This window comes from Sander lucioperca, chromosome 15 (assembly GCF_008315115.2).
Source record: "Sander lucioperca isolate FBNREF2018 chromosome 15, SLUC_FBN_1.2, whole genome shotgun sequence".
In the NCBI taxonomy this organism is placed as follows: Eukaryota; Metazoa; Chordata; class Actinopteri; order Perciformes; family Percidae; genus Sander; species Sander lucioperca.
This window is the reverse complement of record NC_050187.1, coordinates 20,638,982-20,657,018: the sequence shown is the minus strand read 5'-3', so window position 1 is coordinate 20,657,018 and position 18,037 is coordinate 20,638,982. Positions and strand designations below refer to the sequence as shown.

The 18,037-nt window shown below is 41.0% G+C and overlaps 1 protein-coding gene across 2 annotated transcripts; it reads right to left on the bottom strand.

Moving 5' to 3' along the window:
- Nucleotides 1–547: 547 nt before the first annotated feature.
- On the bottom strand, nt 548–17,790 carry ogdhl (oxoglutarate dehydrogenase L). Of its 2 annotated transcripts, none has more exons than XM_031306032.2 (24): nt 17,641–17,790; nt 16,819–17,041; nt 16,274–16,444; nt 15,094–15,196; nt 13,295–13,410; nt 13,044–13,198; nt 12,032–12,178; nt 11,861–11,951; nt 11,591–11,770; nt 11,360–11,488; nt 10,330–10,509; nt 10,094–10,246; nt 9,326–9,428; nt 9,076–9,204; nt 8,480–8,630; nt 5,334–5,461; nt 5,069–5,247; nt 4,860–4,931; nt 4,139–4,264; nt 3,071–3,143; nt 2,817–2,980; nt 2,580–2,734; nt 2,337–2,476; nt 548–2,210 (listed from the first exon to the last, which is right to left on the bottom strand). In XM_031306032.2, exons 2-23 carry the CDS (start codon nt 17,038–17,040, stop codon nt 2,353–2,355), a joined length of 3,051 nt encoding a protein of 1,016 aa, XP_031161892.1. In that variant the 5' UTR covers nt 17,041; nt 17,641–17,790; the 3' UTR covers nt 548–2,210; nt 2,337–2,352. The 2 variants fall into 2 exon arrangements, with proteins under 2 accessions (XP_031161892.1, XP_031161898.1); XM_031306038.2 differs by lacking the exon at nt 17,641–17,790 and adding an exon at nt 17,408–17,592.
- Nucleotides 17,791–18,037: the final 247 nt, after the last annotated feature.

Genomic DNA, 18,037 nt, shown 5'->3' with positions numbered 1-18,037 from the left:
TTCCAAGATTAATTACCATATCCTTAATGACACACAGAAAAGATGGGTTGATTTCTAGGCAAATAATGAATATGAGTCCACTGTGTGCACTTTACTTAATGAGAACCTTGGAGGGGACAGGGTACATACATGATGTACAGAAGGGGATAGGGTGGTGTTGGCAGGGGCCCCAATAGCTATTTTTTGCCCTGGTGTATGTAAGGGAACAGCCACTTTGGCCACAGGTGACAAGTATGGAATAACAGGAAATAAGTAGTAGTACAGTAGCACAGCAGTAATATATAACAGTAGCACAACTAGAGGAGAATCATAACGCTTGTAAACTGACTCTAATGTCAGTCACAGCCATATCTATCTCAAGTCTGCTAACCTCAGACTGGTCTGATCAGGTCTGGTACATGTATTAAAATGAGGAAGGGGTGCATTTTTACTGCTTATGAATTGTATGTATATATGAGAGAGATATATGTAAAAATAATTATTTCTTGCTTTAAACCATTTTACACTGTCAATCATCATCTGCAAGCAAAAAATCATGACCAAAGAATGTTATTAAACTTAAATTTATTTGATTCCATATTTTATTATTCCTGGGGTTGTTTGCATATGTCTCAATGCCCACACTTTTTTCTTTAAAAAACTAACACACATACATTTATTTTTAAATAATTGTAAATGTAAAATTACATTTGTGCATGGCTTATGGTTAAATCTCCCAGCGGAAAAGGGAATCTACAGTATGGCTAAACTGGAAGCATAATTTTCTATAACATTTCTAAGCACAGTGGTAACTAATATCAATTCTGTTAAATACCTGGGGATTTTCTTGTGATAACCAAGCGATAATACTGCTCTCAAAGCATCCACAGCTTTGCTGTGTTTATGTATGTGCGCATCCCTCAGCCTCCAAAGAGGAAGCTGAGCCTTATGTCCTAAGTAGAAAACATGGCTGCAAGTCTCTGTGCCAGCTGGCTCATGTCTCCTGGTGAAGTGAAGTGTGACAATAAATACACACTCCTTTACTAACAGCTAAGGTAGCCAAAGCAAATACAGGCACAAACCTACTGATGTGTTAAATTTCCAAACAATCTTCATACCTGCGATATGTATTTCACATTCATTGTTTAAATACACCAGTTGGTGTTTTGTGTTTCTCGTAACTTCTGCTATTCATCTACAAAAATCAATACAAATACAAAACTATACTACTAATATATACTAGTATTCATCAGCATGGCAGCAATGGAGGTATCTTCAGTACTAAAACTACTCCAATAACAGGGATTGTCACAAATCTAAATGGTGTGTGGATGTTATTAGGGGTACAAAGGTTGTACTGTTGCTACTTCACCATACAACTAGTTGACAATTATGTGACTTAATGTTTGGGTAATATTTTATTTTATTTTGAAATGAAGGTGTTGGAAGGTGTAGCACCGTTTAGAGGCTGAACATCTTTGTGTCTGGTTCTCTTCAGACGAGACATTGTGGTGTATATACACACAGTACTTATTATGTTAAAGCCCTCATAAAGGCCCTCTGTTGAATAGTGTTGATTGAATAAAGTGCAGATCTGGTAAAGCTGGAATCAGATACATGATATCGGCCTGTAAATATCTTGATCCCAAAGATGAGGTGTTTTGTGTGGAGGTTTTCCTTATCCAAACTGAGGGTATAAGGATAAAGGGTGATTTGGGGCTATACACAGTAAATAAGAATGACTTAATTCCACTTGACATGGGGCATGGCCAGTGCACAATTTGTCCTTCTATCCTGTGTCACAGTGGAAGAAAAGCCGCATTTAGGATACTTGCGAGGCCCTAGTAAGAATAGTGCGACCAATTTTCTTTTTGCCTTCTCACGCCTAGTTGGGCTTCATGATGCTTCTTACATCATAGTTGTTGCAGGTCGCAAAAAGACTGCAAGCTACGATTGGTCGAGATTAAACAATGATCACTTACTAAATCTGACAAAGAGACTGTATCATAAGACTTAACTGTTGTTCAGTCTGATCCAGGCATAAGTCAGTTAACATTGCCGACTTCACATAAGATTATCAGGGGGGTAAAATCATGTTTCCTAAAAACACTAGGCTATACTCCAGATTGTCACAAAGCTAAAAGAGTTTTAAAATGTGCCAATATACCACATCAAGACGTAATAGGTAGACCATGACAGTTGGAGATGAAACTGCACCTCCAGTCTGGTTCGGTCTTTGGTGTTTTTTGCCCCAAACGTCTCCTCCCAGGCAGCACGGCAATGGTTATGTTTAGGGTTAAGGTTAGCTGCCTGGAAGGCGCCGTTGGAGGCAAAAAACACCATCGAGTGTCTGGTTCTTGCTCCAGTTCTCAATTACAAGTCCTTCCCTTGGAAGGCGTTCAGGTTGAAAGCTGTGTCCATGAACCTCTTCAGCTCATTGAGGTGGGTGGACTTGTTCCCTGTCGCAGGAGCAGCTGCAGGGTCCCGTCCCACATACCTGAAAGAAACACTGAAGGTTTGTTACCTGATTCTCTAAATGGATTGTTCCACTTTACCTCTGTCATGAACAAATCAGGTGACAAGGGAATAGACACCCTTACCAAATGGGCTTCTGGTTGGCCACTACTGTGAGGAAACGCGGCCGGACGTAATCACAGTAACCCATGTTCTTGTGCTCCTCCTGACACCAGACCAGCTCAGCGTTGCCATATCTCTCTGCTTCTGCTCTGACCAGGTCAAACGGGAATGGAGAGATCTGAGGGGGGAGGCCGAAGGATAAGTGAAAGAAGAAATGACAACATTGCATCACTCTCATTTCAAGGAGAGGGACTAAACACCTGCTCAAGTCTAATGATGGCGATGTCTCTTTCCAGTTTTTGCCGTTTCCTCTCTCTAGCCAGTTCATAGTAGACTTTGCCAGTGCAGAAGATCACTCTCTTCACTTGGGCTGGGTTTTGACTCGCAGGGCCCTCGTCTGGAATCAACCTCTTGAATGTAGTGCCTGCAAACATTGAGTATGATATGTTACCTATTACTGTCCATCAACATTTCTTCTTATGTCACATTTTACAGAGATAAAGTAAAACTCCACCTTCTGCGAGGTCATCAAAACTGGACCTTGCATCAGGGTGCCTCAGCAGAGACTTTGGAGTGAAAATGATCAGCTGTGGAAAAAAAGGAAAAAGTGTCTGTCAGTGACATATAACAGATTGATTCTATCATCCGTAACTTTATTGTGCACTTTGAAAAAACTCCAGAGATAAAAGTTTTTTTCTCTTTTCCCGCTAATTTGTTGCCAGCATATAGCACGCAACATCAGCATTGGGAAAACAGGAAAACAAAACATTTCTTTAACAATCAAATAAATAAAACCTTTTGTGCTCAGCCGACCAAGTCCAGAGTTTTTCATAAAAAAACAAACAATATTATCCCCAATTGGCCCCCTCGCTAATTTGCTCAGGAAGTCATTTTCTCATGCTTCGCAAAGCATTGCATTTATGTGCGACAGGGGATCAGTTAAGACATTCACTGTGGCTGAAAACTGAGAGAGACTGAAAAAAAAGCTGTGCACTTACAAAAGAGGAGAAAAGCTTTACACCCCAAAACTTTACACCCAAACTAGTTCTACTGTAGAGGTTCAAAGTACTAATTAATTACATACAGAACCACATTTGTACTGTAAATGAGTACTGTCAAAGGTTGTGCAACTTTCTGCAAACAGTTCTTCTTTTCGAAGCATGGTTGTGATATAGTATTGTATTACAACAGTATTTTTAGCTTTAGTTTGTCTGTCATGATGAAGCAATCAACAAATGTGAAGTCATAACCCCAGTTTGTGCCTCTCATGTTTTCAGATTTGAGACTTTGATTTCATTCAAATTACAGATATGAACCACTGTTTTCCTCAAAAATGAATATCAAGCAAACTAAATATTTTTAATGTCAACAAGGAAATAATATTCGGGAAATGTATTCTAATCATCAGCATGTGTTGTCAAGCGACCATCTGGACTTTTTTTTTTTTATATTAGTGGGTTTATATGTATGTGTGACTTAAATGCAATATATGCAATATTTCAAATGTAAAACCTATAATTACATGACAAGCACAAACTGGAGAAGACACACAACATATAGTGAAGACGATGTTACACGTTACCGGTTTTCTGAATGGCAGCAGAATCTGCCGTCTGAGCACATGACAGTAGTTAGCAGGCGTGGAGCAGTTGACCACAATCCAGTTACATTCGTACAGCTGCTGGACCTCAAAATCTCCACTGAACTCCTTTGAAAAAAGTATTACAAAGAAAATAATATATAGAGGTTATTGATTCTAAAAACAGAAATGTAACTATTCTAATTACAGAATTACAGTGTTGGTTGCAGCAATGTTTTTTTCTTATAATTGGGCAAGAGATGCATATCTCTATCTCTCTCTCTCTCTCTCTCACACACACACAAACACAAGACAGGGAATGTTAATCCCTTAGTATGCTTCCACTAATAGTTTGATCAATATCCCATTTGAAGATGAATCTGGTAAGCTTCTGCTGATACAGCCCACTGTGGTCCCCTCCTTGAATCTTCCCTCGTGCAAGCGCACCCTTGGGACCTGAGCTACTGCTGAATACCAACTCTGTGAAGGCCATAATAAAGAGACTTTTCAGCTCCAGAGAAATTGGTAATCATCACTTAAGCCATCACGTAAGTAGTTATGACATCAGCATAGCTAATTAAAAACAGGCTATGCTAAAAAAATAAGCTATTGGATGTTCACTGCAGCACACTGTGTGGCAGCTCAGAGTTTACGAATTAGGTAATGATGTTCCTCGAATTGGTAACCATTTCAGCCACAATGTAAATTGTACATGTGAACATACAGGGAAGTGATCAGGATCATCTTTGCTCATTTGCAGGAAGCGCTCAGGTCGAGCTGAGGAATGTTCTGGGCCCTGTGGACAGAAAAGAAGACACATAATGATGAAATGGAAGAGGAATCCCACTAAAACATTTATTCCAAAAATATCTAAATTAATTTGTAAATACTACAGGATGAAATAGCATTGGCCAGTTTATTTTCCCTTCTCACCATTCCCTCCATCCCATGTGGCAGCAGTAGGACAATACCATTGTTGCGGACCCACTTGGCCTGGCCCGGGCTGATGAACTGGTCAATGATACACTGGGCTGTGTTGTTAAAATCTCCAAACTGGGCCTCCCAGAGGATCAGAGCATTCGGACTGGCCATGGCAAAGCCAAGCTCAAAACCTGAAGTCACAGTCATCATTACACAGAGCTACATAATGACTTATGAACTAAAGCATGCTGTGTGGCTGGGGTGGCTTCAGTCTCACCTAGCACTCCATACTCTGATAAGGAGCTGTTGCAGACAGTGTAAGGAGCCTGGTCGGCCCACAGGTGGTTCATGGGAACACAGATAAGTTTGTCCAACTCTTGGTCATGCAGAACATGATGACGGTGACTGCAAAATAACAAAGGCAGAGACAGAAAGGACTGAAACAGGCATATAGAAACAAGACTACCGCCATGCTACCGGCTCTGTGAGCCTGTACTTAGACAAAGCTGCGCTTTGAGTTAAAATGCTTACAATGAAAATGCTAACATGCTAATGTTGAGCAGTTAAAATGTTTACCATGTTCATCATTGTGTGTTACCATGCTAACATTAACACCAACATCATCTGGATTCATCCTTTCCAACATGAAAATAGTTAATAGATATTTCAGATTGGACAAAAGGGGACTGACTGACTGACAGGCAATCCCTAGAGCCATGCTGCAGGTCCAAAAAGCACCACTGTTCTGCCAAGTCATCATTGCAGAGCAACAAAATTAAATCGATGTTATGACATCATCTAAGAGAGAATATATATCACATTTAGCTGAGATTAATGGATAAAGTGGGATATAAACAAACCAATTTAAGAGGTGGTGACACGTGTTATATGCAAAAACGTTTTTAGCAGGGCTGCAACTTATGATTCTTTTTTACAAATGATTAATGAATGAATTATTTTTTTTTTTTTACCAAAAATCTATATATTGTTTAGTCTATAAAAAGTAAAAAATCTCTGTAATTTTTGCTTGATAAATACCTTAAATAGTAAATCCCCTATCAATTATTGATTTAACAAATCATTTCACCACTAGTATTTGCAGTAGAGTACACAAAACAGTGTGGTATTTATAATTGCAGAACGATATTGCCACAAAAGATTTTCAGGACTCTAAGCGGTCTTAAATGATGGTGGTGAAAACAACAGGGTAATAGGATTTCTATAAAAGATTCCTAGTAGATGAAGGGTACACACACACACACACACACACACACACACACACACACAGCGGGTGTTCTGGCCCATAAAGGCACTCCATGAAGAGTATCCTCCTCTCTCCTCATCTTCAGTCAGTATGAGGCCCAACAAGAGTTGATGGGAGCAAAGAGCCAAACGTTAACAAGCTCTAGCAGTCCACTCGCTCCTAATGTAGGAATCAGTCTTCAAAACCAGCACGATCAGACAATCACTTAAACCCCTTTAACATCACTTTAATGATATCTAGACACACACATACACTCAGACATACACACAGTGCGAGAGGTTATGTAACGGTCAGGCGGAAGAACTGCAGGAAATAACCACAATCTATTGATTATTATCTTGAATGTGATATATTACCACCTAGAAGACTAGATGATCATGATTTGAGTCCTTTGAAAAATATCTTCCATAATTATGCACTAATGAGGGCATATAATGTACTGCTTAATTTTTTTGTTCTGATCCTTGCTCCACATTCATGTATACACTTTCTCTAATCCTTTGATGAACAACTAAAATCGAGAGCATCCAGCAATAATTGAGGTAACACACATAATTTCACATTTCGTTTTCTGAAAACTACTCGCACGCAATCCAAAGAGGACCCAAAAATCTGACGAGAATTAGGTCTTTCTCTGGAATTGCCTCATAAACTGCGTGCCCACCTCTCTCCTTTTTCTTTCTTTCACAAGCACACACACACACACACACACACACACACACACACACACACACACACACACACACACACACGCACACTTCCTCTGCCTGGGGGCCCCATTAGTCAGGGAAAGGGGTGCACGCAACCCACCCAAACACAACGACTGAATCCATTAGTGCACGCTGTTACGTACATCACAGAAACGCAAGCAGGCCCACTCGTCTGTAACATGCCAATATGCTCAGCTCCTAAGAACTGTGAAGGGAAACAGAGTAGTGGGGGTTGAACAAAAGTGTAGGTGGGAAAAAAACAATAAGGGGTGGTAAAGGAGGTAGGAAGTATAGCTAAGGTACAATGAGAAAGAACACAAATAATATAATGTGGACTCTCAACTGACACATAGGAGGATTTAAATCAACAACAGATGATACAGAGATGAAGGGTGGATGTACAGTAGTTTCAGCCAGTTAAATTACAATATATTAAATCATAAGGGGGACAGCGGATGGGGAGAAGTGGATGTCAGTGGAAAATGCGAGGCAAAAAAAAAAAGCCCTGTAGCCTCTGGTTAGTTAGTGTGATGTATGTCGCTGTGAGCTGAGAGGGGGGAGGGGGGTTTGGTGTCAGTGAAGATGGGCTGGTAGAGAAATGATAGGGGACAGACGAGACAGGCACAATGAAAGGGGGAGCTGGTTTTGTTCATGTGTCACTCGTCCCTCCATACCATGACAACACCATGTGGGCTTCACAGTTCCCAGGAGACTGTTCTGACGTCTTCTGTCTGTCAGACTCCCTGTGCCACCCCCCCAATTACTTAATTCACTATCTTTATTTCTGGTCAGGCAGGCTGACCCTGACAGACTCAACAAATGTGCAAATTTGATTTCAAAATAGTACATTTGGGCCAATATCAATTTAAATCATTGCATGGCTGTGTGACATAGTTGAAATCATTATCACAGTATTAAGGATGTTTTCCAATAACGATATACTATATATCACAATATGACAAATGTATGCATAATGAAACATAAAATATTTATGTTCAGAACAATGAACTGTGCTCTAGTGTTGTCCATTAAATGAGAAAAAAAACTCTTCATGTGTAAACAACTCCTTTTGTTAATTTACGTTCGATAATGTAATTTCATCTTGATATGATTTAGCTCAAAGTTTATTTGCTATGTTATCTATTTAGCACCAAGCCCTAAATCATTGTAAGGAAGGATAAAGCTAATTTGTTGTTTGAGTGGAGAGACTATGACTCCACAAGGACTCTCAAACTATAAAAATTAAGACAATAAAAATCTATTTTCTTAAAAGGCTTGGTTAATTCACTAACTACACTTGAAACCTACTTGATACTAGACTGTGGTGGTAGTGGGAGCTCCTCACAGTGTAAGAGCATTAATATAAGAAGGCATAGAGGTTTAAATAAGATGCATATAGATCTTTGTAGAGGCAACATTGAGCTTTCAGTTGTGTTGACATGGACTCACCTAAAGGTGCCCCGCTCTACATCTTGCCCGCTGAGTCGTACATGGATGCCATCTTTGAGAAGGGAACCAAAGGCCATGTACTCTCCTAGAGCCCAGTCCATCTGCCGATTCTTCACCAGGTCAGCCCGACCACGCAGAATACGAGACACACCTAGAGAATACACACAGACAGAGGAACAAAAATTAAACCAAGCGATATCTTAGGAAAGCACGGGGGAAGGGAGTGTAAAATGCATTGGACTGTCATACCATGCTGTAAATACTGTAATATCAAAAACCCTTGTGGGAGTCTTAATTGCTATATAGCGTGCGCCAAATCAGCTGCGCAGGCCAAACACCTGCTGTTTTTAAAGGATGTGTTTACAGGTGAACTGCTTTAATTGACTTAATATCATCCCTGTAGACAAACAGTTGGGGTCTATGTGATTTAAGGATTGTTTATTATTGAGCAGTATGTATCCCATAACCTGCAGTAATGTGTGCTCTTCTGTCATTGTATAGATTTCTAGCACAGCATATCATATCAGTAGGACTACTATCGTCCGCATCAGTTTTGATTACTGCTCTATTCTCCAGCACAAAGCAACTACACTCACCAGGGTGGATATGAAAACCTTCCAGAGGCACAGAGCTAGCTATCTGACTGATGTGCTGCAGGACCTCCTCATGCAGTCCTGTTGAGACACCACTCATGCTCTTGGGCTCTCCCTCTGCTGTAAAGAAGTCTACAGAGAGAGAGAGAGACAGCTTCAACTCCAGCAGGAACAGAAAATATTCACAGAAAAGGCAGTCATTCAAATGAATTTGTTTTAACTTGATTACTGAAATGAAAAGAATACAAATTACCTGGCCAGGGGGAGTCAAGCCAGTGTCGAATGTGTAAAATCTTTCCATCCTTGGAGCTGGTGTATGCCTCCTCACATATCTTGTCATATTTGGAAACTTCTTCCTGCATGTAATGTGCAATAAGGACAATGAAAAACGCCACATTTAAACTGATGCACAGTTTGTTAATTATTGAAGGACTACAGCTGACTAACCCAAACTGGGTGTAGTTGAGACAGAGTGAAAGAGAATAAGAGAGAGAGAGAAACATTAGAGGAGGAGAGAAGTCTACATCCGCAGTAATGGTTCTGCCTTTTTATATTACAAATGGTGCTTTTGCAGGAGTCCAAACAGCAGGCCACACAACAGAAAACAATGTTCATCAAAAGCCAGGAAGAAGCACACCGGATAGGAGCTGCAGTATTTCCCTGACATGTGTTATAAAAAAAAATTTTCAGAATGGATGTTACGATCGAAGTTTCTGTTTTGGATGAAGAACCTGAGCAATTCCACTGAATAGCGCCAGAATGTGAGATATACTTCAACTTCATTGAGCAATATATACTTTATGTGAGGGATTGTGAGGCTAGGTGATTGAACTGAGGCAGTAAATTGAAACTCAAATACAGCAGTGCTGGCGCAACATATTTACTCGAAGGCTAGAGTAATATCTAAATGTGATTTAATGCACATAGTCCAGTGGACGGTGATACCAAATAAAACGGCATACAGTAGCAACTACCAATATACAGTATATTTAACAAGAGCAAACAGCATTAGATGACAAACCTCAAAATCTTGCAGTGTCACCACTCCCTCCGCAATGAGCCTGTTGGAGTACTTTTTCAGCACTTGCTCCTGACGACAGATCTGTTTGTACATCAGCGGTTGGGTGAACATGGGCTCGTCCATCTCATTATGGCCAAACCGCCTGTAACAAACCTGTAAATACACACAGAAGTCATGTCTAAGTGTAATTATAATTGTGTTTCCTGTTAATCCATTAAGAATTGGCTGTGACTAACCAGGTCAATGACAACATCCTTGTTGAAGGTGGCTCTCCACTCTGCAGCCACGCGGCAAACATACATGACAGCCTCAGGGTCATCAGCATTCACATGGAAGATGGGTGCATTGACAACCCGAGCCACATCAGTGGGATAGGGGGAGGAGCGGGCCACTCGAGGGTCTGTGGTGAAGCCAATCTGAGAGACAACAATCACACGGCAAATTTTATATCATTTAGAGCTGAGAATCACATGCATAATGATTGAAATTATGTTCCCAACAACAAAAAGTGCTCTAGTGTTATGAGTAACATCAGGAAATATCTCAACATCTGTAAAACAAAACAATTAACAGCTAATTTTGTTAGTTTTTACTTAGTTTTTTGGAAATAATAAATGTAAACAACAGAATTGTGTAAAACAATAACACAATATGATCACATCTTCAGTTGACAGACGATAGTGATTTATCATCCAGCCCCAAATATTATCATTATTTATTATTATTTTAAAAAATAGCACTAGTAGTAATTATAACAGTAAGATTATTAGTATTAGCAATATTATTCGTATTGGAGCCTGCCCTATGGTTCACCCCCCCTCCTCCACGGCATGCTGGCCAGGGGCCTTACATGGTTAATTACAACCCCAAGTTTAAAACCACCCACATCCTTTGTTTTCAACACTATATTACTTAATATCCTCCCTAACTTGAGTCAGTCTCCCTCTTTTCTTTGTTATTACTCATTAGCCATCCTCGTTACAAACAAACCTCGCCTTACAAGTCACAACACTAGCCAAATTCAATCTTTCAGACCAATATAAATCATTGTGCTGTACTTATGTATGTCCTAATGTTTCTCCTAATGTTTTATCACCGGCCAATTGTCCTGTCTTTATGTCATGTTTTATTGCACCAATTGTCCTGTGTTTTGTTTTTTAATGTTATTGCACTAATAAAAATAAACAAGCAATAATATTGGTATTACTGCCATAACATTAAGTAAATTAAAAAATAAATGTATTCTGGTAAATGTGTCTCCAATACCTGGTTGTTGACCACCACATGGATGGTACCATGTGTGGTGTAGGAGGGGAGCTCACTCAGGTGGAAAGTCTCATACACAACTCCTTGTCCAGCAAAAGCAGCGTCACCATGAATCAAGATGGACATTACCTGGAAAAATCACATCATAGCAACATATCTTTAATGCAAATCTACATTTACAGCACCAAACACAAAAAAAAGCCACCATGTACCCGGAACAATAACTTTTACCTTCTTTCCCTGAGTGTCTCCTCTGTAGAACTGCTCAGCTTTGGTCTTGCCCTGAACCACTGGATCCACTGCCTCCAGGTGGGAGGGGTTCGCCATGAGTGACAGCGTAATGTTCTTGTCTGTCTCACGGTTAATCCTTTCGTGGTACATGCCGAGGTGGTATTTGACATCACCTGACCCCTACCGGTGTAGAGAAACGTCATGAAATATATCATCAGTTGCATATCCAGAATGCCTTCCTTTGATACTTTTCCACACAGTTTTCCTCACCTCATCAGCAGGCTCTAACTTGGGGTCAAACTGACAGAAGATCTGATCCAGGTCCTTACGGATCACATTGGCCAACACATTCAGTCGACCCCTATATCAAATATGGAAGGACAAGAATCAGCTGTATGCATAGATTGAGCTGAGAGGCGAGAATTGTGTAATACACAGTACCGATGAGGCATCCCCATGATCACGCTATCGATGCCGGCAGCGCTCGACTTGTCAATCATGGTTTTAAGAGCAGGGATGAGCACTTCACAGCCCTCCAGACCAAAACGTTTCTCTGACGACCACTTTCTGGCCAGGAAGTCCTCAAACCTAGACATAAAAAAGTTCAGATGTAGGGTTCATGGATGTATGTTTGTTAGTTCGTAGTCTCGCTTTGCCAGACCCTCCTCCAAAGCACGCTGAAGGAGGGTCTGGCTACTCCACATAGCATTCAGGGATAGGAGAAAAACATGCTCTGGTTTAATGGCATTTCTTTAAACCAATCAGAATCATCATGGGCAGTGCTAAACTCCGCACAGAGCCGCTGCAAAATAGTTGTGCGAGAGAAAACTCAGATTAGACAGATAGTCTAGCTAGCTGTCTCAATTTACCCTGTAGAGATCTGAGGAGCAGTCAACAATAGTCCTCATAAATCCACCGAATTTAAAATTCCAACACAAAGAAAGCGGAAGGAAACGTAAAATACATGCATCCAGCGGAATTTCCTGCAGCATCGGAGCAATCCCGGAAGTGGAACGCAAAGGATATAGACTAGTTAGTTACACAACGATGATTTAGATTACACTGCTACTGACTGATAATGATGATAACTAAAGCTCCATTACAGAAAATACGTTTTGGAACAACACTATGATCGTTCAGAGAACTTGTACTCAAGCATTTAGCAAATGTATTTCAGTACCAATGTGCGTGTGTTAATTACTGTAGGAATGATAACACTGCAACAGCACAGAACAAGCCAGAATACAATAAGAAGATCACTTCTCGGAACCTCCAGTGACTTCTGAGATAATTTATCAGAGATGAAAATGAGCTCACATGAAGAATAGAGTGTTTATCTTTTCAAATATATGCCTGGGCAAGAGTTTTGTTTATGCTATGTGAGGCTCTGATGTGAGCTATAACTAAAACTGAGGTATTGTGCTGTCATCAAAGTGTACTGAAGACCGCCGACCGTGTGGATCTGATCAGGCGGGCTAGCAAAGTCCTCTTCTCAGCATCAGTGAACTGCATGATTCCCGGAGTCTCAAATTTCTGACGAATCCACTGACACTGGTCCACATTGTTAATGAACATATATTCGACCCCTATGTGACCACAGTAGGATGTCTGAAAAAGAAGACATAAAAAAAAGAAAATAGCATGATACAGTGATATTTGGCTTTCCCCCATCATTAGACACATGTATGGACGCAAACAAAATACCTCTAGTCTGCGTATGATTTCCTTAAGAGGAAGTGTGTTGTCTGCTCCTCCGATAAAGGTGGTGGGGGGCAGTTGAAAGCTCATATCCAAGTCAGACTCATCAAGATTGTAGAAACCTACGATAACACCATGTGAAACTCAGGTGAAAGACCAGTTTAATTCATGATCTCAAACGTCAATATACTTAACTTCTTCCATTTCTTCTGATATCACGTGAAGGCAACAGAAATCATAGCTAAGAGTATGATCAATACTTAAAAGTATAAAAATATATGCCAAACAATCATTGGTTCCAGCTTCTCCAGAGTGAGGATTTGCTGATTTGATCTGTTTTACAGCATTGTAAATTGAATACTGTTGGTCGGGCAAAACAAGTGGAAGATGTCACCTTGGGCTCTGGGAAAGTAGCTATTTTTTTTACAATTTTGTGACATTTTATAGACTAATTGATGCATGGATTTAAAAAAAAAAAAATCATTAACCGACAGATGAATTGATCATGAAAATAATTGTTACTTGCAGCCCTAACTCACCTATCTTATTGAAAGGGTGCACTTATTGGGCTGGGCTTTTTTAATGAATAGGACAGTAGTGCTCCTTGCAAATGTAGTGCATAACACTGAAGTGAATCAACTTAAATCTTGATCCAAGTACATTTGTTTTTGAAGGCAAAAACAGTGAAAAAACAATTCTCCAGGATGCATTTGTTGACAGTATAATAGCAGGACCTGTGGAGGAGGTACAGCACCCCACATAAGTTTCTGCACTGATAAAGCCCACCTGAGAGCTGGTCAAGCTCAAGATCGCAGGCAACATAAGAGGAGACAGGTGCAAATCATATTAGGAACACAGCAAAGACAAAGGGGGCCAAGAATAGACTCTTGTACGATCAGCTGACCAAATAAGGGGCCACGGAGGCTGTCATTAGCTTTGATTAGGGAGCTATAGCCCTGGTGACAATACATAATGCAATGCAATGTCATGACACACACTGATCACTGATAACAGCAGCCAACAGAACATCTCTCTCTCTCTCTCTCTCTCTCCTATTACTGTATACTTTGATCGCTTTCTGTGGCCGCCCCGCATCCACCGATCCTCAGTCCGCTAAATGAAATGGAGAATGACAAGAGCTTGGCCTCAGATTAATGACAACATTAGGCTGACCAACCCATATACAGACTTGGCGGAGAGCGTGATGGTGCGTTTTATACTGAGGAGGTATGCAACCCTGGGTGTGTATAATGTGTGTAAACGTAGATGCACATGTATGTACTGTGCAAACCCTCAAAGAGATACATAAATGTTATTGAAATAAAGCGCAGGAAAAATACAAATCAGATATTTTCATTATAAGGCTAATTAAGCTTTTGAAGTAAACCCGCCAATGAGAATAATATGCTTATGACTGAAATCCTTAAGCAGGACAAGTACCCTGAGGTAATTAGAAGGAAGGACTTCTATAGTAGGAATCTAATCAGCATACCGTATATACTGCCTGTGGGTTAACTACATATGCCTTTAGTTAGGAAAGGGGGATAAAATAAGGAGTTCTATACCTCTTGTGTAAAAAGTCTATTTTTCTTTTAGTCTAAGTTTACTTTGACATGCATTTCTTAAATGATACAGTCTGTTTTACATGGTTTTCATGACACCTATGGTTGTGAAACTACCTCAGTAAATGAAAAACTATAAAGACAATCGGCTCAAGACACGACAGAAATCTTCCTTCATTCACAATTATAAATGTGTGGTATGTGTGATGTGTGTAGGATGATTGCAGGGGTTGTGAGGCTTACCTAATTTATCAATGGTGGTGATTAGGTCGGAGGGAACAAAGGAGTCCAGGTCAGCATCCAGGATTCCCAGAGGGTCTAACTGCGCAACATGGTGACCACGAATCTACACAGACAGAGAGACAGAAATGTGAAGAAGGAGGGAGAAAAGAAGAGGTGAGGAGAATCAGGTAAAAAAGAGAAAGTGAAAGGTAGGAGAGAATAAGATTCAGCAAGGAGCTGCCATCATGATGTGCAAACAGATGGAGTTAGCTTTCAGGGCTTTCTACCAGAAATGGTTTATTTTAACCCAAACCACTATTTTTCCTAAACTTAACCAAGTAGTTTTATTGCCTAAACCTAAGAAGAAGTCTGGAAGAAAGCCCTGAAGGCCAACTTCTCCCATGTGCTCATGTTTCTGAGTGTGAACAGCTGGATAATATGCTGACACTCAGTTATAAGTCAACCTTTCTGAGAAAAGAGCCCCATGGGAGTGCTTTTATATCTATGCACACACACACACACACACACACACACACACTCCCACCAGGATTGTAGCAAGCTGGGAATAAAAGTGACGCCAAAAGCCAGAATTTAATAAATCCCTAGGATAGTTCCACATAATTAATTTGAGGGCAAGGGGAAATGTTGCCACCTGTTTTGTTCAAGTAGTCTCTTTGATATTTTCAGTTTTCAAAAAGCAACAAGGGTAAGTAGGTTAGAGTTAATCTTGCAATTTGCATAACCTCGTGCAGTGACAAACAAATTGTATATTCCTTTTAATACAAGGACACACAGTATAAACAGCTTTCATTGCCAGTTGCATCTGTTTAGGCAAGTCAAGAGGATTTAGTTTGATGCATTTTTCACACACACACACACACACACACACACACACACACACACACACACACACACACACACACACACACACACACACATCGGAACTACAAATAGTCAGCCAGTTGTGGCTCGAGGTATATGACATCTTAATTCTGTACACACACACTGGTTAAGATTTAAACGGATGCCTATTAGATATGTGATCAATCTTTTAATTTGTAAATAACATAAATCCACATTATACAAGCTGATAGCTTGTGTGTGTGTGTGTGTGTGTGTGTGTGTGTGTGTGTGTGTGTGTGTGTGTGTGTGTGTGTGTGTGTGTGTCTCACAGAGCTGGGCCCGGGTGAGTGTGGAGTACCTGATAGGCTCTAATGAGAGTGTGCACAGCCAGGTGGTCCTCCACCACTTTCTGTGCCATGCCTGGTGAGTGGGACTGCACTCGGCCCTGGAGCAGAGCGGAGGGGCGTATTTCACCCACCTCGCCAGACGGACTGGAGTCCTGGATGTTACGGAAGAACGCGTCCCAGGACTAGAACACAGAGAAAGACAGATCACAGCAGAAGCAAGCGGGTCCATCGCAAACATGGACCAAAAGTAACCTTGCTGCTACTGACTGCTAGATTGGGGGATGACAGGACAGTGAAAGGCTGGAATCCAGGACATTGCAGCCCAGGCAATTGAGCTACCAGCACAACCTAGGGCAGTGTGCACATTTATTAAGTGCCCTCTTCCAACGGCAGTTCTTCATAATTTAGCTGTTACCCACTCCCACCCCACTGTGTGTGCTGGACATTGTTCCCTCTGCAAATTTCTATTCATGGGAAAACCACGTTACACTAATATTAAATGTCCCTCTCTTACGCACTCGTGTGGGAAGAAATGGCACATGTTGCAAATTGTTACCTCGTGGACGTTTTTATGATCCTCCAGCCAGGCAAAGTACATCTCCTCCACATAGCTGGAGCTACCGGCCACCGCTGAGTGACCAGGCGCAGCCCCGGATGAGCAGCTTCTCCCGGGATCAACCCAGCGCCTAGCCGGGCCCCCTCCGCATACTCGCAGCCACTGACTGCCTCCAACACACCCACCCCTCAGCACAGCCGCTAACGCCCGAAACTGACTCATGCTAGAGACAGACAAAGTGAAAAAGAAAGTTGGGGGTCAGAGAGAGTTAGCAATTAGTTTTTCAAAGGAAGACATCTCGGTGTTTTGATTACAATCATTTATGTAAACGCAGACATAGTGTGCATGGCCTGGTTTGATGATTTATTACAAACCATCTCTGAATGAGAAATGTGTGAATGTCACATCAAACAATATTTCAGTATGAGTGTAATGCTTAACCTACAGAAGTACGTAGGAGGGCGGAGCCAGGCTACCTACAGAGCGCATATCGCATTTAACAGGGACCATAATTGCAGACTCCTTAAGGATAAAATGACCTTTACAAGTGATATTTTTGAATGGATTCCCACTAATGAAAGCTAAATACCTGCAGGATGCTTTACAGGCTACTTCAGGCTACAGCGCCCATCTCAATGCCAAAACATTGTCTATTTCATTCCGGGTCAGCTACGGTTTCCTCTTGACCACTAATCCCCCAACGTCAACATAAACCCTCATAATCTCCCGTCGTCTCTGCCATTGGCAACGCGCGGTGTCACGGCATATAGGACAGTGGTTTTAAATGTCACCTACGTTTTTATGTCTATGAATTACATTTACCTTAGACTGACTTGACTGCTATTGTCATCGTCGGAGGATGTAAGTAGGACAGGTATCAGTGGAGGTGAGAGATCCGAGTGCACTGCATGCACGGTTTGACACGCCCCCAGCGTGTCAGCTGGTGGTGGTGCTTCCTGTGCACAGCGAGCAGCATGCTGCACCCAAAGGTGCCGGTGGTGCCTAGGTAACGGCCAGACACCACAGAGAAAGGAAAACAAACATCAAACTAAATTCTGTTTTCACCAAGAAAAAAAATTCTTAAGTGACACAAATAAAAAATAAAAATCTGAAATAAATTATTTATTGTATTTGTGGTGTCTTGTTTATAACAGCGATCGATTTTATAATCAGAATACTTACTTTAATCAACGAGTCCCTGCAAACACTTGTCATCCAC